The 22,500-nt window shown below is 40.0% G+C and overlaps 1 protein-coding gene across 1 annotated transcript in view; it reads left to right on the top strand.

The window, feature by feature from the left end:
- Positions 1-22,500, top strand: part of LOC119596381 (homeobox protein abdominal-A homolog) — a 189,759-nt gene that overhangs the window by 85,994 nt on the left and 81,265 nt on the right. Inside the window, exon 2 of the mRNA XM_037945596.1 lies at positions 11,806-11,853. Within this exon, the coding sequence (XP_037801524.1) occupies positions 11,806-11,853 (48 nt within the window). The remainder of the gene's footprint in view (positions 1-11,805; positions 11,854-22,500) is intronic.

Genomic DNA, 22,500 nt, shown 5'->3' with positions numbered 1-22,500 from the left:
TTTCGGAATCCCGCACACCGTCGCCATCCCTCCTTCCCTCTCCCTTTATCCCCATCCCTCCTTCCATCTTCCCTCTTTCCCTCACTCTGTCTCCCTTCTTCCCCCTCTTTCTTCTCCCTTCATCCCCCTCCTCCCTTCAGTCTCCAGTAGCGCCTAGGATCACATGGGTCGACCCCGTTAGCGTGTCAAGAAAACATCCTAAGACTTTCCCCTTCCGCTTCTGCTCCTTGTACCTTCCAGGCATAGTATTGTTTTCTTATATTTACCACCTACAACTCGAGTATTGTACTCTGCTCGACCAATATGACAATGAGAGTGATTAGGCTGTTTTGCCTTTGGGTTTTCAATTATATTGCACTACTGTATTTATGTGTACGTGTTGCCGTTTCTTATATATCCATATAAATCTGAGGGATTTTTAAAAATGAAAGTAATTCTCTGTCTAAACCTGGGTCTGAATGCTTATACGTAAATGGCCGTGGATATTTGTTCCTACACTTGGTACTTCTATGTAATGTATACCATAAATACATATTCTTCTTTGCTTGGGATTCTACAGGTTTTAAATATTGTATTCATAAAAAAAAACATTCTACTACAAAATGCACTACACTAGAACCGCGCTTCGTAGCCACCTAAAAATATATCTCATTTTAAATCTATACATGTAGGAGGGTTCGTGTGCTCGCTAGTCATCGATAATATAGGCTCGGCTCGACGGTCCTCTCCGAACCACGCGCATTTGGGCTCCCAAAAGACCACATCCTCCACACAGGTGCACAAAGGTACCTCGACCGATGTGTAACTGACTCCGGGAACGCTGCTATAACCCGACCTTTAACCTGGTACTTAGCTAACAACAACAGCTCACTTAATCAGCCATAATGACCTTGGCAAAGGCGGAGCGCTATCCTACCCGCTCGACGTCTAAATCTTATGTACCGCCCATCGCCTCGGCAGCCGAGCCCTTCCAGAGACTAGTGTATGGGTGTTCGTCCACAAAGTTCGCCCATTGAGAGAGGTCTATTACACTACACCTTGAGGCATATGTGCACACCAATTACCTGCGGGGTCGAGGTGTTAGCGCCGCCGTCATTCTTTTGTCTCGCGGGTTACGAACTTGTGTATTGTGTTTTGTTGTTTGAAACCATTTTTCTTCGTAGGCGATTGTGTGGGGGTGCTGATGTATACATACATATGCCGTAGAGTGAATAAGTGGTCTGGCTGATTGTAGGCTCCCCGTCACGCACCGTTCCACGCTTTGACGACGTAATGCGACTGGCGTGCTTGCATCCGATGCCCCGACCCGCCATTAAGACAACTTTCACGCGCTTTTCAAACCGCGGAGATCACAGGTTCGAACCAACTGCCGTGGCCGAGGGAGGGAAGGGGGACAAGTTCCTTCTAAGTATCGGCAGAAGTAACTGTGTTTGCTCTCGTTTGCTCCTGCAGCTCGCTCCCGAGCATGTACATCCGCCGAGAGAAGTGTTCTAAAGGGGAAAGTTACTCAAAGGACAAGGGGATAGAGAGAAAAGAGAGGGATTGATGACAATCGATAATCGATGTGGAATCATAAGATTTTTTTTTTGTTCACGTATATTTTTTCCTACTACTGCTACTACTATGAATTTTGCTACTACAACAACTGCTATTTCTACTACAACAACAACTACTACTATTTCTTCTACTACTACTAGTACTACTACTACTATTACTACAATTACTCCTACTACTACCATTACCATAATTAATACTACCATCATTATAATAAAAATAGGTCGCATTTTTAGCAATAATAAATGCATTAGTAAAATTATTAATATAGTATTAGTATTCAACGACCCGACTCACACAAAGGAAAGGCAGTAGCAATAGATCAGTGTCTTGGCACGCGAAAAGGAAGAAGTACGATGCACAGGGAATGGGCGATAAAACATAAAGACTGAAGGCTAGGATAAACGTGGGAAGAAGAGAAATGAAAGAGGAGAGTTAGGAATGAGAAAAAGTGGAATTAGGAAAAGGGGGATAGACTTTGATGTTGGTGGTAGGGAGGGAGTGAATGAATAAATATAGGCCTATATAATTGAAAGAAATGGATTAAATGGTTAGCAAGAAAGAAACAAAAAAAAAATACGATAGATGATAGAGAATAATAATTTTAAAAAATTATCTTGTCAGAAAGTAAAAAAAGAAAAAAAAAATCAGATAAATGAACCCCCCCCCCCCCTCCTCCGTTCCCGTCACCCAAATACAAAATTTGAAAACGATCTTTGCCATCTGTTTCCGCAAGACCGACCTCTTCACTAATGACTGAACTGAGATCTGAATTCTAATCTGATTCAGAATCTCCTGTAATTCCCACTACCTCCCCTTCCCCCCCCCCCTTTAGCCCCACCTCCATCTCCCTGACCCCCTTTTGTGACCTCCCTTTCGCTTACTTCCTTCTTTATCTTCTCCTCCTACTCCTTCTTATTCCTTCTCCTCCTTCTTCTCTTCTTTCTCCTGATTCTTCTTCCTTCTTTTTCTTCCTCCTCCGCTTTTCGTACCTCCTCCTCTTTCTTCGTCTTCTTTTTTATCCTCCTCCTCTTCCTCTTCCTCCTCTTCATCTTCTTCCTCCTCTTCTTCTTCCTCCTCCTCCTCTTCATCTTCTTCCTCCTCTTCTTCTTCCTCCTCCTCCTCCTCTTCTTCCTCCTCCTCCTCTTCTTCCTCATCCTACTTCTCTTCCTCCTCCTCCTCCTTCTCTTCCTCCTCCTCCTTCTCATCCTCCTCCCTCTCTTCCTCCTCCCCCCTCACCCCCACTCTAAGGATTATACATTCCCAGACAAGGACAGACGGCCCCGGTCTGACGTCGTCTCCAGAACCAAATAAATTACAGTGGTGGTGTCCCCTCCCCAAGCACTCCCCCCCTGGGCCCCCACCCCCTCCGCAGCCCTTCTCGTTCGCCCTCTCTCTTGCCCCTAACTCCCTCTCCTATGCCTTCCCCCGTCTTCCTCCTCTCTCTCTCTCTCTCCTTCGCCTGCTCCTTTCCTCCTCGTCTCCTCTCCCTTCTCTCTCTCTCTCTCTCCCTCCTCCGTCTCTCTCCCTTCCCTACCCTTCCTACTCTTTTCCTCCTCTGTTGCCTCCTTCTTCTCCCTTACCCCCTCTCTCTCTTTAACCCCTCCTCCCTCTTCCTGTCTTACGCCTCTTTCTCTCTCTCTCTCTCTCTCTCTCTCTCTCTCTCTCTCTCTCTCTCTCTCTCTCTTTTTCTCTCTCTCTCTCTCTCTCTTTCTCTCCCTCCCTCTCCCTTACTGGTAAAGGGCCAACAGCTAGTCCTGTCGAGTGGAAGAGTGAGAAGGAGATTGAAAAAGAGAGGAAAAAAGAGATAAATAGAGAAGAAAGGACAGGATGATGATGGAGTGAGGCTGTAACAAAGGAAATACTAGTAAAGGTGAAGAGGAATAGGATATGGACTGAAAGATAGGTCAGCGAAAGGAGAGAATGAGAGAGAGCAAGAAAGTGGGGGAGTGGAGGGGGATTGAGTCGTGATAAAGATTATGATGATAATTGCTTATTTTTCATTCCATAATAGGCACTTGATGTATGTGTGTGTGTGTGTGTGTGTGTGTGTGTGTGTGTGTGTGTGTGTGTGTGTGTGTGTGTGTGTGTGTGTGTGGTGTGTGTGTGTGTGTGTGTGTGTGTGTGTGTGTGAGAGAGAGAGAGAGAGAGAGAGAGAGAGAGAGAAAGAGAGAGAGAGAGAAAGAGAGAGAGAGAGAAAGAGAGAGAGAAAGAGAGAAAGAGAGAGAGAGAGAGAGAGAGAGAGAGAGAGAGAGAGAGAGAGAGAGAGAGAGAGAGAGAGAGAGAGAGAGAGAGAGGGTGATTTGATTTATCAACCGAAAAGAAAAGAAAAAAGAGCAGATGGCATCCTTCCTCAAAGCCAATCGTTATATACCATTTTCTTATCTTTCTTCTACTTCCTCTTCTACTTCTTTTTCTTCTTCCGTTTCTTCAGGAAGGAAGGAAGGAAGGAAGGGAGGGAGGAGGACAGGAAGGAAAGAGGGAAGGAATGAAGGAATAAGGGAAGGAAGGAAGGAAGGAAGGAAGGGAGGAAGAAAGGCAGGAGGGAAGGGAGGAAGGAAGAAGGGAAGGAAGGAAGGAAGAGGGGAAGGAAGGAAGGAGGGAAGGAAGGAGAAATCGAATTAGGACGACGGTTCCTTGGATTTTATTCTTCTTCTCTTTCTTCTACTCGCTTCATAGGAGGTAATTCTTGTCCAATAGGCCTAAGGAACAGGTTAAATCGAGCTCAGATTCTGACAAACTTTTTTTTTTTCTTTTTTTTTTTATCTCTGTCTCTCTCTCTCTGTCTCTAGATCTTTTCTCCCTCTCTCTTTTTTTTTCTCTCTCTCTTTCTTGATCTTTTCTCCTTCTCTCTTTTTTTTTTCTCTCTCTCTCTCTTTCTCTTTGAGGGAGAAGAGGCAGCCATCGTCTTTATTTCATTTTATTACTTCGATGACTATATTGATTTCTTATACGGAGTCGTCGATATCTTAGGAGCGGACGGTGCGTCTGGGGGCGAATAAGAGGACAGGGGAAATTATCATTACCATTTTCGATGTTTCTTTGTGTCGTTCTTGCGTAATTCTTGTAATGGTTTCCCTCTGTCGTTTATATATGTGGATGTATATGTATGTATATATATATATATATATATATATATATATATATATATATATATATATACATATACATACACACACACACACACACACACACACACACACACACACACACACACACACACACACACACACACACACACACACACACACACACACACACACACACACACACACATTTTTGCGCGCGTGTATCTGAAACATTCGCATATAACAGGCACTCGGAATCTTTAAAATATAATTATAAAAATATAACTGGACAAAATCGTTTCCAAAACCGAAAGACACATTTGCACTTAATCTTTACAAAACTCTAAGTGATTGAAGAATTTCCTTACACTGTGCGAAGATTCTGACTGAAGGCTTTGGTCGTGACCTCAAATCGGCTCTCACAAAACCGTTCTAAAGCGAGCATTACTTTCTATTGCAAGTTGCACGTGCTCCTGTGAATGCTTCTATGTGCTTCTGAATGTGCGGCTGTGTGTGTGTGTTTGTGTATGTTTGTATGTGTGTGTGTGTGTGTGTGTGTGTGTGTGTGTGTGTGTGTGTGTGTGTGTGTGTGTGTGTGTGTGTGTGTGTGTGTGTGTGTGTGTGTGTGTGTGTGTGTGTGTGTGTGTGTGTGTGTGTGTGTGTGTGTGTATTAGTCAGCATATATGTTTCCATGTTTATATAGTAAGAGCAATTAATGTGGATTTTTCATGATCTATATGTGCATAAACATCATGAAAATGGTACATGAATTCAGGATAATGTGTCGATATTAACGTGTATATGCATTGCAGAGGAGAGTGTAAGACGGTGTGTGTGTGTCTGTTTGTGTGAATGTTAGGGTGCACGTACGTCTCTCTCTCTCTCTCTCTCTCTCTCTCTCTCTCTCTCTCTCTCTCTCTCTCTCTCTCTCTCTCTCTCTCTCTCCTGTGTGCGCGAGTGTGTGTGTGTGTGTGTGTGTGTGTGTGTGTGTGTGTGTGTGTGTGTGTGTGTGTGTGTGTGTGTGTGTGTGTGTGTGTGTGTGTGTGTGTGTGTGTGTTACACGCACATGTGCGTATGTTTGGCTGAAGTTGGGTTATTTTGCCAAGATAGAGAAAAGGAACAGAATTTTACTAAATCTGGTGTTGATATTCAACATCCAAAGAGACATAAAGAAAATATATTGGCAATGAATATGAAAAATGCGGCAAACTCGCGCAATAAAAATCCAAAGAATGAATGAATAAAACATTTATATCAGCGCAGCAACAATACAGGACCATTTGAAGGGTAAAAACCTATCAAACTGCACATTACACGTTGAATGTTCTGACGTCAGCTAACGCCCAACACAGCACTAATATTTTACCACAGCATGTAATTGTATTGATACGTTAATCTCTTACATGAACTGTCACGCAGAAATCCCGTCTTTTTTTTCCTGAGTTTTTTTACTTGCTTGCGTGTGTAGGGTGGTGGGTGTTTTGTGTGTAGGGGTGTTTATAAAATCTTTTCTCTTTCGTTTTTTGTGTCTGTCTGTTTTGTATGTTTATCTTTTCGTATTCATTTTTTTTTTTTTTCGCAAAGGTCTTCTCTCTCTCATTCTCTGTCTCTTTTTTTTTCTTCTTCTCCCTCTCTCCCTACCCGCTTCCTTCCTTCACCACTTTCTCCCTCCCTTCCTTCCTTCTCCCTCTCTCCCTTCCTTCACTCCCTCTCCCTCCCTTCCTTCCATCTCCCTCTCTCCCTACCTCCATCCTTCCTTCCCTCTCTCCATCTCTCTCCCGCATTCATATTTCCATGAATTCTGCTACGGAAAACACTCCTGACACCCAAGCCAAAGGGACGGCCGTGCTTCTGTGAGGCCGCGTAAACGTCCGAGCCAATGAGAGTACGCACTGTCTCGCTCGACCTCCTGTGAGAAATGCTGTGGATCGCGGCAGCACATCAGCGGAGGGAGGGATAAGGCGAGAGAGGATAGGAGGTGGGGAGGGAGGTGGGGAGAGGATTGGGGGAGGAAGGGAGAGAGGGAGGGGGTGGGGAGGAAGAAGGGAGAGGAAGGGAGAGAGGGAGGGGGTGGGGAGGAAGAAGGGAGAGAGGAAGGGGGTGGGGAGGAAGGAGGGAGAGGAGGGGAACGGGAGAGGATTGGATAGGAGGAACCGGGGAGGTGGGGGAAAAGAGGGAGCGGAGAGGAGAAAGGGAGGGGGTGGGGAGGAAGAGAGGGAGGAATAGAACGATAGAGTATAGGATAGGAGAGATCGGGCGAAGGAAAGTGTGGGGAGGGAGGGAGGGAGTGAACGAAAGAGTGAGGGAACGAAAGTTAGAAGAGGAAGAGAGATAGATAGATAGACGGCCAGACACATAGAAAAATAAGGAGATAAAAACAAAATAAAAAGAGAGAAGGGGGTGGAGACAGAAAAGGCAAACAAACAAACAAACAAACAAACAAACAAAAAAAGAGAGATCATCAGAGTATCAGAAAAAAAAAAAAAAAATGAAAATGGAAAAAAAGAACACAGAGAGAAAGAAGAAACAGACATGATAACGATTTGGAAACCATATTTTCATAACGGTTAGATGATTAGATCGTTGAGAGAGAGTTGCCTCGTTTAAAATTCAAAACCGCCGACGCTAAATTCACCAAGAGAGAAGCTTTGTTGATATGGCGCGGTTAGACCATAAAACAATTGGCTCGTTCCCCCTTTCGAGATTCCGAGCGCGTTTTTTCGCCAAGGATCGCCATACATAACGATCTGAGAAAAATAAGATTGTTCGTTCTTCCTGTTAATGGCCTGAGATTCGTTTAGCTACGTGTAGGTAGGTTTCTCAATGAACGACAATTTTTTTCAATTATTTTTTTTTTCCGTTCGTCTTTTTTTATGTTATTACGGTGTTCTTTCTCGTATCCCTAGTTACACTTGTTTCTGCTTATTTTTCTCTGTTTTTTTTCTACTCAGATTTTTTTTTATTTTAATTCTCCATCACTTCTCTTCCTCTTCCTATCCTCCCTCATTCCTTCTTTCTCCTCCTAAACCTATTTCTTCTTCTTTTTTCACCATATAGGTCTACATGCCCACCCATCCCACCCTCGTCTCTAGATCTACTAACACCCCTCCCTATGCCACTCTCTCCCCTCCTCCTCCTCCCCCCCTCCTCCTACTCCTTACTCCTCCTCCTCCTCTTCCTCCTCCTACTCCTCCTCCTCCTCCTCCTCCTCCTCCTCCTCCTCCTCCTCCTCCTCCTATTCCTATTCCTCCTCCTCTTCCTCCTCCTCCTCTTCCTCTTCCTCTTTCTCTTCCCACCCCAACAGAGTATTCTTTCTCCCTTCTCCCTATCCCTTTCTCACTTCTCTCTGTCCCTTTCCCCATCTCCACTTCTCTCTATCCCGCTCCCATCCTCACCTCTTCCACATCTCCCTTTCCCCCTATTCTTCAGCATCTCCTTCTCTCTCTCTTTATCCCCATGTCCTCCTCTCCCTTCCCCCTCTTTCCCCAGCCTCTCACCTCCTGCTGTTGCTGCTGCTGTTGCTCCTCCTCCTCCTCCTCCCCCCCCCCTCCCTCCTCCTCCTCCTCCTCCATCCTCCTCCTCCACCTCCTCTCCCTTCTCTCCTTCCCTTTCTTTCTCTAGTTAGCACCTTCGGCCGCCTAGATTTAGTGCTAGCTGTAAAGACTGGTCTGGAAAGAACGAAATAGCACTCCCTTAGCTGGGGAAGTTAGTGAATGTGCGCAGGGGAAGGGAGGGGGAAGGGAGAGGGAGGAGAGGAGAAAGGGGAGAAGGGAAGAGGCTAACGTTATTGTTATTACGTTTTTCAATACTCTAAGAGTACCGGAAAAAAGATATATAAATATATAAATATATCTAACCTGTTGATTATCCGTCTGTAAGGTGAAATTCGGCAACTGCTGAAAGGGCGCAGAAGTTGCACATTATGGCTGGTTCTTTAATGTTTTGGAATTAATACATATAATGTTTTGTACATTAGTGTATTACTAATCTCTTGTGTAATGCGTTGAGCAAGCAATATAATTATCTTAAACGTATGTGCCTATGTGTGCTTAATAAATAAATTGATAAATAAATTAATTAATGAAAAAAAAAAAATATATATATATATGTATATATGTAAGTATGTATATGATATGCACAGTAACACCCACCCACAAGCACATATGTGTATCTATCTATCTGTTTGTGTGTGTGTGTGTATGCAGGTTTGCTTGTACAGATGGGTAGATAGATAGAAATAAATATACATATATATCTAAATATAGACGTTTCTGCATATATATATATATATATATATATATATATATATATATATATATATATATATATATATATATATATATATGTGTGTATGTGTGTGTATGCGTGTGTGTGTGTGTGTGTGTGTGTGTGTGTGTGTGTGTGTGTGTGTGTGTGTGTAAATGTATTTATATATGATATATATATATATATATATATATATATATATATATATATATATATATATATATATATATATATATATATATATATATATATATATATATATATATATATATATATATATATATATATATATATAAAGAGAAAGAGTGAGAAATAAAGCTAGAATATTTCCGATAAACACATGCTGGACTGTCGCCCACCTTCCAGGAACACACAGGTGGTCTGGAGGAAAAATATAGATCCTTCTCCGGGAAATTTAGGATTCACCGTCGCCGTGAGTTATGTTTTCTCGATGGTGGGATTACAGGCTGGCCAGGGGTGAGGCCGGGGACTTCCCTCTTGCGCGGCTGGTCACGGGAACTGGCACCTGAGTCGGGGTCGAGGCTGAGGATGCGTGGCGGTGGAGGTGGTGGTGTTGGAGGTGGTGGTGGTGGAGGTGGTGTTGGAGGTGGTTGTTGGAGGTGGTGGTGGTGGAGGTGGTGTTAGAGATGGTGGTGGAGAAGTTAGGTGTTGGTGGTGCTGATGGTTTTGTCTGGTTGCTGGTTGTGTTGCTGCGTGCATTGGAGGTGATACTGGTGATGTTTCTGCTAGTGTTGGTGGTGGTGTTGGAGGTGCTGCCGCTGCTGTATGAGATTGCGTTGTTGGTGGTGCTGGACCTGATGCTGAATGTAGCGTTGAAGGTGGTGTTGCTCCTGGTGTTGAAACTGGTGTTGAACAATGTCAGTCTGTGTTGCAACCTGTGCTGGGTCGGTGTTTCTCTTGGTGTTAAGGATAAATTTTCCTGACATTTTTATAAACAGATATTAATGTTAGTGTTAAAGTTGGTGATATTAGTGGTGCTAACGACATTCTCAATGGCATTTCACATATATATTTAATGGTGTTCCAAATGGTATTACTGACGATAACGCTGTTGGTGAACAATAACAAAGTCCAGATGTATTTCAAGGGCAAATGTTCTGCATGGTGAACAATTATGCTGTTCTGCCAGATGGGGAAGTATGGTCCTATGCCCTTTTATGCGGTGGTGATGGTGGGGTACATACTACAGGTGTTGCAATACCCTAGTCTGCAAAGCGAAGGTGGCGGCGTACCTGCCTTTCGTGCAACTTATGGTAATAACTGTGTACCCAACTTCACCTGCAGTTAGTGATAGTTTTTGTCCTTTTTTCCCCCGTTTTTTTATCGATTTTTATTTATTTATTATCTTTTTATTTATCTTATTTATTCTTAGTGTGTTTCGTTTTTCAATATTTTTTTTTACTCTTATTATATTCCTCTTCGTGATTCCTCCTTACGACTTTTTTTCCTTTCTTCCTTCTTCCTTTCTTCTCACGTAATATTCACTGTTTATTCTCTCTTCTCTCTATACCCCCTTTCGTCCTCTTCCCTCCTTCCTCCCGTTCTTTTCTTCCTTTCTTCTTCCTTTTCTCTCACGTGATGTTTTTTCTCCCCTTCTTATTTCCCTTTCACCCTCTTCCTTCCCTCTTCTCCTTCTTCCCTCCCTCCTCTCCTTCTCTTCCCTCCTTCCTCTCCTTCTGCCTTCCCTCCTCTCCTTCACTTCCCTCCCTCCTCTCCTTCCCTTCCCTCCCTCCTCTCCTTCCCTTCCCTCCCTCCTCTCCTTCTTCCCTCCCTCCTCTCCTTCTCTTCCCTCCTTCCTTCCTCCATGCGCGGCATTTTACTCACTCATTCACCCTTAATGTCATGTCACACTCACACCTAATGAGTAATGAGGAGGAAGCATGAGGGCAATTCGTCACGTAAATGCGTTTATGACGATGAGGAGGCGACCAACCTTCTTTGCCAAACCTCTTTAAACGAAAACAAATTCCTTTAAAAACATAAACTAAAGAAGGAAAGACAAAGAGAGGTAGAAGAAGGAGAAGAAGAAATTCTGAGATCCGTAAATAGAAAAACAAATTTTATAAATACTTTCGTCATCTAATCTGCCTTCAGAATACGCACATAAAAACATAAAAAAAAACACGAAAGAAAAAAATAATAATAATAATAATTACAGGAAAGAGAAAATATATAAAAATATCGAAATTAGCAACCGTCACTCACAAAAGAGGAAAAACGTAAAAAAAAAGAGAGAGAGAGAGAGAGAAAAGCCTCGGCATTGCTCCTTCGCTTGACACGCCGCCAACATGATCCCTGCCTCTGAAAAACACTCAGAGCTTCATGCCTCTTGAGAGTAAATTCTGAGACGGATGGATTCTACGCCAAACACCCTACTTGCACGGTCACGCCATATTGGATTTCGTTCGCTTTGTCTCCGGCTGGAATTACTTGCTCTCTCTCTTTCTCCTTTTCTCTCGTGCTTAGTTTTTTTCTTTCTTTTTCTTTTCTTTTATCTTTTTCTTTCGTTCTGATTTTCTTTTACAGCTTTCTCTATTTCTCTCTCTCAAACTCTCTCAAACTCTCTCTCTCTCTCTCTCTCTCTCTCTCTCTCTCTCTCTCTCTCTCTCTCTCTCTCTCTCTCTCTCTCTCTCTCTCTCTCTCTCTCTCTCTCTCTTTCTTTCTCTCTCTCTCTCTCAAGACACACACACACATGTATATAAATATTGTTATCTAATTTATCTGCTTAATAGAAGCTGCCATTGCTTATGATATAAAAAGGCATTTCTAGCATCATATGAAGACCAACAGACGGTGTTTATTCAAAAATATTCTTCCTTTGAACAAAAAAGTACACTTGTATACTTACAGGATGATAAGTGCATTTTTTATTAACGTTTTTCTCCTCTCTTTGCAGAAAACCAATGGCGAGGTCTCACAGCCAATTGGAACGGCCTGCCATGGAGTAAGTATCACTGTGGTAACTACAAGTGTGTTTAATTCACCTTTGAAAATATTTATTTATATATATATTTTTGTTTATAGATTTTTTTTCATATTTTATTAGGATCTAGTCATATGACCTCCACCTGAGCTTAAAAAAAATCTCAGCTGGGGGTCAACCACAGGGTCAAAGGTTAAAGAAAGAAAGGTTGATATTAGGTCAGTGAATGATTCATCCTTTACGTGTGTTCGCTATTGCACAATTGCACGCACCTTTACAATAGTTCTTTCTGTGAAAAGGTTCAGAAATGGGGAAAAAAAAACACGGAATTCCTGAAGAGAAACAAGGAGAGAGAAAAAATGAGAGAGAAAAAGAAATGGATAGCAATTCACAAAAAGTTGATGTTTACTGCATTTTTTTTTTTTTTTTTTTTCAATGATTCAGGCTTTTACTTACCGGTATTAATAAGATTTTAGACATTACCGCGTTTACTTTCTTATCTCGTCTAATGCAGCCGTTTTTTGCACTTAACTGTTTAATTATCACACTCTTAAAATGGATGAATTTATGCTAAAAATATTTAAATTATCAAAGTAACGACTGATTCATGCATATTTAAGTGTTTCTAATTACTTCTTCATTATTCATATTCATCTTTATTCATTAATTTTCTTAATGTCTCTCGTTTTCTTTCTTCGTTATGTCTATTAACTTATTCTGTCGTTGATAAAAAGTAGAGAGAGAGAGAGAGAGATTAGAGAGAGAGGGGGGGGGGAGACCAAGATAGAGATAGAGATTAATGAATAAAAAGATTAGCAGAGCGACCGGAGAAGAGAGAGAGAGAGAGAGAGAGAGAGAGAGAGAGAGAGAGAGAGAGAGAGAGAGAGAGAGAGAGAGAGAGTGAGAGAGAGTGAGAGAGAGTGAGAGAGAGAGAGAGTGAGAGAGAGAGAGAGAGAGAGAGAGAGAGAGAGAGAGAGAGAGAGAGAGAGAGAGAGAGAGAGAGATTACCCCTCAAAAAAAAGGCTGTATAAAAGGATTTACTTTAAATTGCGCAGATATTAGAAAGTCATTATCTTGGGAGTTTTAATAGCGGTTTGGAACGTGCAATGCTTAAATGTGATAACGCAAGCAAATCTAAACCTTTTTATAGCTTAACATTAAGGGTCATTTTGGGGTGATTAACATACGCAGACTCACTAGTACAGCGGTGGGTGTGTTTGGATATAATATTTTTATGAGTATATTGATTACCCAGGAGGATAATATTCAAGAATTACAAATCTTGTAGAGTTGGATGTACAGTTTTATTGATTCTAGTTTCGTGAATGTTGAGATAAGGCAGTCATGATTAAGCATTTGTATTTTTTCGATTAAAGTAAAATTGCTAATGGTGTGATATAGGCACCGCGCTAAAGAGATTGATTAAATGATGAATAGGTAAATAGATAGATAAAACACGTACACGCACACATACATACATACATGCATACATACTTATATACACACACACACACACACGCATACATACATACATGCATACATACTTACACACACACACACACACACACACACACACACACACACACACACACACACACACACACACACACACACACACACACACACACACACACACACACACACACACACACACACACACACACACACACACACACACACACACACACACACACTAGTTCTTTTAAAATACTTGCCGAAAAATGATATGTTACGGTCTAGTGGAATTCCGGAAGTCAGAACATGAGTCGGATGAACGAACATTAGTGGCAATTCTGGAACTTCTGTACACAAACTTTCACTCACCCTCTCTTCCTCTTCCACTTCTTCTCCTTCCTCTTTTCATCATCATCATCATTACCTTCTTTTATCACCTGTCTTCTTCTCTCGTCTTCTTCCTCTTCTTATATCACCAATTTTAATTTTCTTCTTTCTTGTAGATCCACGTCATTTCATAAGGTTTCAAATAAGACTAAAATATCACCAGCACAATGTCAACGGACCCATCAGTGAAGGGGAATATATGTCAGCTCCCTTTTCAATATAATGACCATAAAACACACGCTGACGTCACCATTTGACACCAACCCTTGGACAATTTCGCAACAGTATGTCTTCTTGTTCCTAGCCTCACCCCTCCCCTTTTTCCCCTCTCCGATCCTCTCCTCCTGCGTTCTCTCACTTGGAAAAGAAAAGAAAGAAAGAAAGAAAGATGTGACTGACATACAAAGAAGAAATGAATAGATAAATACCAATTATGAAGAGAAAAAAAATCAAAATTTTCATATTCTTCTCCTTTTCTTAAATTCTTACCCCGTCCTTACAAATCACAAACCGAAGTGCGGGCAGGTAAACAGTATCGCCAACTAATCTGATCCACGGAGAAGAAACGACTCTTGCAAAAGTTGCCCAAGTTTATAATATAATCTACCTGTATAATGGGGGCATAAATCCAATATAATCGCCGCTTTAAACCCCACCAATACTGTAGCCTCGTAAACAATATAACGGCAAGGTGCAAGGAAAGCCTCCTGTCCGTTATCTACGCTAAAAGTTTGTGTGCCAGAATTACTTAGGCTTTTTAACAATGATATATCACTGTTTTAGAGGCGATCGGATACTTATTTGAACGGTAAATATCGCCTCATCTATCGGAATAGCCAATGACATTAGCAAGCTTTTGTATGCATAAACATATCTATTTTGTAAGGACGGATATTGAAAAATATGCTCATGGGTATGCGGATATTCACTAGAATGTGTGTGAATAGAGAGAGAGAGAGAGAGAGAGAGAGAGAGAGAGAGAGAGAGAGAGAGAGAGAGAGAGAGAGAGAGAAAGGTAGGTAGGTAGATAGATACATACATACATGCATGCATACATAGGTCAGTAAGTAGGCAGAAAATGAAATACACATCGATAGATAAATAGGGACATATAGATGGGTAGATAGATAGACTGATGTAGAAAAAGGTACATAGATACACATGCATACACATGCATTCTCTCACACAGAATAAATTTACGATACTACCACTAACTCAATCCATTCTACTTCTACTTGGTAAATTATTTTACCAAATATTTATATCTCCCTTGCTTATCCAACCTTGCGGGGAAGCCGATAATTTTATATGCAAATAGGAAGCCCATCGCTTATATTCATTCACAGTGTAAAATTCATGCCGAATCATTTTTACAACCTGGAAATAAGCGGCTTCGGCTGTTCGTTCACATCCTCCGCAAGAGGGAGCAATGGCTGCCGTCGTATGTTTACGTAATTTGCATTGTCTAAGAAACACACTGTGGAGCAGCAATAATAGACATTTTCTTTTTTTTCGCTGGATTTAGGGCTTATACTTCTTTGTCTCGAGTTGGGAATAACACGCGGCATGCCGGTCGGTCGAAAAACAAATACGGGTATTGCCGATATATTTGTAGTTATACAATTTATATATATATATACATACATATATATATATATATATATATATATATATATATATATATATATACACACACACACACACACACACACACACACACACACACACACACACACACACACACACACACACACACACACACATACACATACACACACACACACACACACACACACACACACACACACACACACACAGAGCCACACATACACATACACATACACACACACACACACACACACACACACACACACACACACACACATATGTGTGTGTGTGTGTGTGTACACATATAAGTATTTACATACACACTTACGTGCATCCATGCATCCATCTACCTTTCTTTGTCTCTCTATTTACTTACAAATCATCCATCTATCCGTCCCTCCGTCACGTCCATACATTGTCACACACAGAAAGCACGCAATACGGAGGCAACCTACCCACCTCCATCCCTTGCTCACATACCTCAAAAAAACGACCCATAAAAATTTCGCTAAAACCCCCAAGGACCGCATCACTCATTGCTGCCGGTAATGCCACTGCCATTCACCGTTAATCGATTTCCCATTAGATGTCCATTAGCACCGGCCAAACCGACGGCGATCTGAAGTTAAGACAAATCGAGGGTCTCCGTTCTTATCTCGGCTGCAATTGGCCATGCAACGAAAGCCGACTTTTACGCCACAGTTAAATTGCAAGTCAGGGCAAAACCGACCGATTTCCATAATGGTCGTTGGACTAAGGGGTAATGGTGAGAATGGTGAGAATGGTGATATTCATTATCACTTTAGAATACATGTTGATTGCCTTGGTAATGGCAGTGTTGATGATGGTGTGTATATGTTCGAAGAGAGGAACGAGTTACTTTTTTTTCAAAGATGGTGTAAAATGAAAGAAAGAAAGATAGAAGAAAAGAAGTTATAATGATAATAATGATAGAAAAGCTAAGACTTCCCCCTCAGAACAGTATCAAAATGATAGACCGAGAGGATTCAGCAAGTCACGAAATGGAAACCCACTCCGGTAGCTGTTGAAGAAATCGGTTAGTGTAAACAAAAATGGCGTCGAGTGTAAACAAAAGCGAAGAAAAAAGAAGGATGAGATGCGTGACGTAAAAGAAAAAAAAAAAAAAAAGTAAAATAAAAGACGTGAGGAATGATTTTGTTTGATGAGGAACGTAAAATTATAACTGAGAGGAACGAAAGTAAAACGTATTTATATATATAAAAAAGGTCATTCGATCTGTCATCCAATTACAAAAGTGGTCTGTCATTGTGATTCTCGTTTTCTCTCGCTTTTTTTCGCACAAAATTATGTCTCTTTCGGTCAAATCAGTAGAGTTTAGTAAAAAAAAATAAGAATCACACACACACACGCACACGCACACGCACACATGCACACGCACACGCACACTTTATATACGTACGTGTATTTTTTAGTCATTGGCAATTAACTGTATTTTCCCCGCAGTTCAAGTCATAAAGTAGATTATCAACTAACGCTGTAATTAGCATAATTTATGGCCGAGGAGCGACTGGGTTTTATGACGACTAATTAGGGAAAACAAGATTACTGTTTTTATTTGAAGTTGAAGAAAGATCGTTAACGCAAAGTAAGAATTTGCAAAACATTAGTGTCATTAGATTATCGATACAATCGTCCGCGAAATTACCTAGCGAAGATGAAAAAAAATAATTTTAAAAAGAAATTACAGTTTTGATCATCTTAAAACAATTTCGGAACCGGGAGCTGGCCGTCCTCTCCCCTCTCCCCCCCCTCCCGTCCCCCTTATCCCCTCTCACCCTCCTGCTCTCCCTCCTCCCCTCACCTACCCATCAACTCTCTCCCCACCCCTTCTCTTCCCCCCATTCTCTTTCCCCCTTTCCTCCTCTCCTCTCCTCCTCACCCTTCCTTAAACACCCCCTTTCCTTCCCCCCTATTTCCCCCACCCTTCTCCTTTCCCCCCTGTTCCCCTCCCCTATTTTTCCTCCCTCCTCCCATCCACCCCTATTTTCCCTCTTCTCCCCTCCCTCCTATTTCCCCTTCTCCCTTCCCCTCTATTCCCCCCCCTTCTCCCCCCCCCCTTCTCCGCTCCCCCTATCCCCGGCTCCGACTAACCCCTTCAACGCTCCCTCGGGTCCGGTTCCTCATTGCCGAGGTAGCGTCTTGATCCTCAGTGGGTTGGCAAAGGGACTACGAGAGGCACTGTGGCGGTCAGGCGGGGAGGAGGAGGAGGAGGAGGAGGAAAAGGAAGAAGAAGGAAAAAAGGGGAGGACGGAGAGGAAGAAAGGGGAAGAAGAGGAAGGAAAAAGGGGGGAGGAGGAGGAGGAAGAGGAGGGAAAGGGAGATGAGTACGAGGAGGAAGAAGGGGAAAGAAAAGAAGAAGGAAGAAAGAGTATCAAGAAGAGGAAGAAGGAGAGAGGGAAAAGGAGTGGGAGTACGAGGAGGAAGATGAAAGGGGGGAAAGGGAAAAATAAGAAGAGGGAAATAGAGAGGCAGAATAGGGAAAAGAGGAAGAGGGACATGATAGAAATAAGAAGAATGACCTAGGTAGACAAAAAAGAGAAAAAAGTGAAATAAAACGAACTCAAGCTATCAGTAAGATCATTTTAAGAACCATCTGTTTCGTTTTCCATTTTCTCCATTAGTAATAAAAAACGATTCACATACTATAACGTTAATAAGGCAAGGGGGTTCTCATAGTAAGGTATGAAGGGCAAGGAAGAACCAAGGGAAGGTAAGGTCTGGTAGGGAAAGGACCAAAGGAAGAGAAGGGAGGAGGGTGTAGAGAGGGAGAGGATGGGGTAGAGGGGGGGAGGATGGGGTAGAGGGGGGGAGGATGGGGTAGAGGAAGGGAAGGGGCAAGAGGAAGGTTTTAAGCAAAGTGGGGGAGAGGGGAAGGGGGATGCTTGCCAGGGATGAAAAAAGCGAGGAGAAAGAATCGGTAGCAGTCGGGAGAAGGATCTCGGTAACAGTCGAGCGAAGGAACCGGTAGTGCAAACGGGGTCCTGTGGGGGTCGCCGAAGTGTCCTGCAGAGATCACAGCGGCCGGAGGAGAAGAGAGAGGCTGGGCGTGAAGATGGAGAGGCTGGAAGGCTGGGAGTGGATGAGGAATGGAAGCTGGCACGCAGGTACGAGAGGAAAGAGAAAAGGTTTAGAAATACGTGAGGATAAGTGGAATAACATAGATAGATAGATAGAATAGTAAGGAGCTATAGATGTACAGATGAGTAGGTAGATGGTTGGATTGGTAGGTAGGTAGGCGAATAGATAAATAGATAGATGTATTGCGAGAGAGAGAGAGAGAGAGAGAGAGAGAGAGAGAGAGAGACGGAGAGACATTTGAATAAAGATATGGTGATATAGTGATATAAGGGATATATGCCATTACCAATAGATCTTATCAAGACTGATTGCAAAAGTGAGAAATGTAAAAAGAACGACAAATATATAATAAATAATAAATAAAACTAACCAACAATAGCCGAGAAATTTGTGATTGTCAGGAATAACGAATGGTCATCAAGAAATGGAAATTGCAGATCATATGAAACAAGAAGGGTGCAAGAAAAGATTCATATCCAATACTAATACCAATACACAACGTCAAATGTGTACACGTATCCAGAAATATCTAAACACACTGCGACACACGCGTAATATATGTATAATATATGCATTTTCAAAAAACCTAATCAGGACATGAGTGTGTGTGAGATTCCCGCTTCAGTACCTTGTAATCAAATTTTAGATTTAATTATTGATTACCATTAAGATTTTTTTTAAATATAAATGTATTAGCATGTAGGAATCGGTTTACGATGAATCATTCCCTTTCCTTTAGTTCATGTATATTAGAAATCATAAATAGGTTTTATCTGTACCATGTTGCCTTGAATATGCTAATAAGGTATCACATTGTAGGAACATAGTTTTATTAATCGATTATTCAAATGTGTAGGGACTTACCTTAAGTATGAAGAATAATTCATAAGCTAGTTACCTTTTTTTATATTTATTTTTTACTAAATTATCTTAGCTCATTTTCTTCAATGTTAATATGAATGTCATTTTCCGGTTGAACATGACATAATGGTTTGGTAAGTCAGAAATCTTTTTCAGACTTTGGGGCATTGAGAGGTAAGTCCTGATATCAACGTTTCCATCTTCAAAGGTCACAATCAATAAAAAAAAAGTGGAAAAAAGTGAGATAATTTATAAGTTTTTATTTTTTTTTCTTCTACTCTATTTTGTTTTTGTTTTCTCTCTTCTTCATATTGATATCATTTACATTTGGAATTTGTTGTGATTTCTCTTCCTCTCTTCGATATCCTGTAAGACATGGATAGCCATAGTTCCTAATGCCAGTCTTAAGAGGAGGTATACAGCCAAAACCTGTGTATACAATGGGGAGACTAAAACATTCTTCTCATATAGGACCAACGATGAACAGACTGATCAGTGAAGGAACTTATTTTACTTCTTTACTGCATGAACTCCACTCATATAAACTGATGAATTTATGCCTTTTATTTTCTTTATTATTATTTTCTTTATTATTATTATTATTATTATTATTATTATTATTTTATCATCGATTTTCCCCGTATATGTACCCTGTTCCCAGCCAATCAGACACAAACAACAGACATATACCCGTTTTACTCATCAGAACGTCCGATCACTGCACATATTCTTTGATCACATTCTTGACAAAGCCTCAGTGAAAATCTCTGTTGTCACCGTTGAATGTTCTGTGTGCCTTTTACACCCATATTTACCTTGTGTATTTCTGTTTAGGCCTCGATATTTCTTTGGGGAGGAATTTAGGCACAATTCAAGGAATGAATGTTTGTATCTTGTATATTTTCTTCTTCAAATTTCCCATCGGATTTACCCAATACATATTCATTACCTATCACTTTTTTAAAATTGAATAATTGCTAAGAACTCACACTTAAGGGTGAATGCGTCATGCCGAGCGTTTGCGAGAGTTGCTAGTGGTTCGTGTGACTGAGCATTTGAATTAAAATTAATGAACAAAAAAAAAAAATTAAATGATAATATATATAAGAACCTCAGTCTTTGAACAATTAGACTGATTCCGGCTTCTCGTGTTCCGTTTAAGATCCGGCAACCCTGGAGGGCTTCATGCGGTCAGCTCTAGAAGGCAAGTCTCCAAAGCCTTTTGATTGCATAGTTCTTCCTCTTGTTTGTTTAATTCTTTTGATGCAATATATACATTACCATTTTTTCCTATAAAAAATGAATTAATATAAAAAGAATATCGGCCAATCCTCTCTCAATAAAAAAAAAAGCTTTAGATTCATACGAAATGCTCGATGTTTAAATTCTGTCTCTCTCTTTTCCCCCAACAAGGAGAATAAATTGTAATTTAGATATTAAAGAGAATGGGAACGTGATCTTGAATAGGGTTATCGAGTATACATAAAGATATGAATATGCAGTACTTGCTAGCAGTCTGTTTAACCTAAACTCTTTAGATAATGTGCTAGATTTAAAGCTAATGAAGCTGAAGCTAAGCCATCCTATTTTACAAGGCATGCATCGCTGTGTGTTTAGAGAGTTGGTATAGGTATAAATGCATAGAAGCGAGAGAGAACCAGTGTTCACCTTTATGATACTTGGCTGTATGTCATGAGAAAGACTAAATTCCTCACTTGTTATATTAACCAATTAACGATAGAATGATGATGATGATGAATTTTAAAATAAAGTGAGCATTTGCTATACCCGGAAAACCAAACAGAACTAACTTCATAGATTTGCACGTTTTAATTTACATTATTATTTTTTTATCCGTTATTTTACTTTTATATCATTGCTCTAAACTTCACAGGAATTTCCAGTGAGCTTTTCCCGTGCACTAATAAGCTTAGCTTTCCCTCTTTCTCCTTCTTTCTATCTCCATCTTCTATTCTTTATCTCTTTTTCTTCTTCTTTCTGTCAGCTTGCATGAGAATAAAATACCCATCTTGATTTCTTGTAATTTTATGAATTTGGGATGAAATTAACCGGTTTTTCTGTGTTTATTGTTGCTATTATTGTTGTTATTGTTGTTGTTGTTGTTGTTGTTGCGCTTGTCATCAATTTCGTTTTTGTTTTCCTGCTTAACTGTTATTTTTGCCTTTGCAACTGATTTTGCGAATAGCTTATTGTCATTATTATTATTAGTATTGATGTTATAATAATAATAAAAAAAATAGATAATGATTATTGCTTTGTGCGGCTTGAAATTGTTTTACTAATAGTAAAGGTAATGATAATGATGTAATGCTCATGAAATAAATAATGGTGATGATAATGATTAAGATCTTCATTATGATAACAGCAATTGCAACCATGATAATACTAATAACGGAGTTACATTGCATTTATCATCTCCAGTTTATATTTATGCGAATATGTATGTATGTATTTACATATACACATATGTATATGATTGTGATGATGATGATAGCAATAATAATGATGCTTATAACAGTAATAATAATAATAATAATGATAATAATAATAATAATAATATGATACAACTACTACTACTACTACTACTACTAATAATAATAATAATAATAATAATATGATGATGATGATGGCGATTGATGATGAAGATGTGATGATGATGATGATGATGATGATGATGATACATATTACATGAATATGCGAAGTAAAAATAGTAATGAGACGATTAGAATAACCATAATAATAAAAAATATATATTTTGATCATAATGATAATCATTAATTTATGAGAATAAAAAACTTATTATTAGCATCCCTTACTATTATTATTATTAATAACTTGTTATAAGTATAATATTGAATATAAGGATGAGAGTATGAAAATTATGAATAATGATAACAGTTTATAATATTCAAGAGAATAAAGTAAAGTAAAACAATTAATGAAAATCAGTATGAAACCGATAGTAATAAACAGTAATATGATAATTGCAATAATAATAATAATAAAGATAATGATAATAATAATAATAATAATATAATAATAATAATAATAATAATAATAATAATAATAATAATGATTATTGTTATTATTATTATCATTATTATTATTATTATTATTATTATTATTATTATCATCATTATTATCATTATTATTATCATTGTTGTTATTATTATCATTATCATTATCGTCATTTTATTATAATGTGAAAATGATATT

Source organism: Penaeus monodon, chromosome 37 (genome assembly GCF_015228065.2).
Source record: "Penaeus monodon isolate SGIC_2016 chromosome 37, NSTDA_Pmon_1, whole genome shotgun sequence".
Classification (NCBI taxonomy): Eukaryota; Metazoa; Arthropoda; class Malacostraca; order Decapoda; family Penaeidae; genus Penaeus; species Penaeus monodon.
Note: the sequence above shows the minus strand (reverse complement) of the source record. Positions and strands in the feature narration are given on the sequence as shown.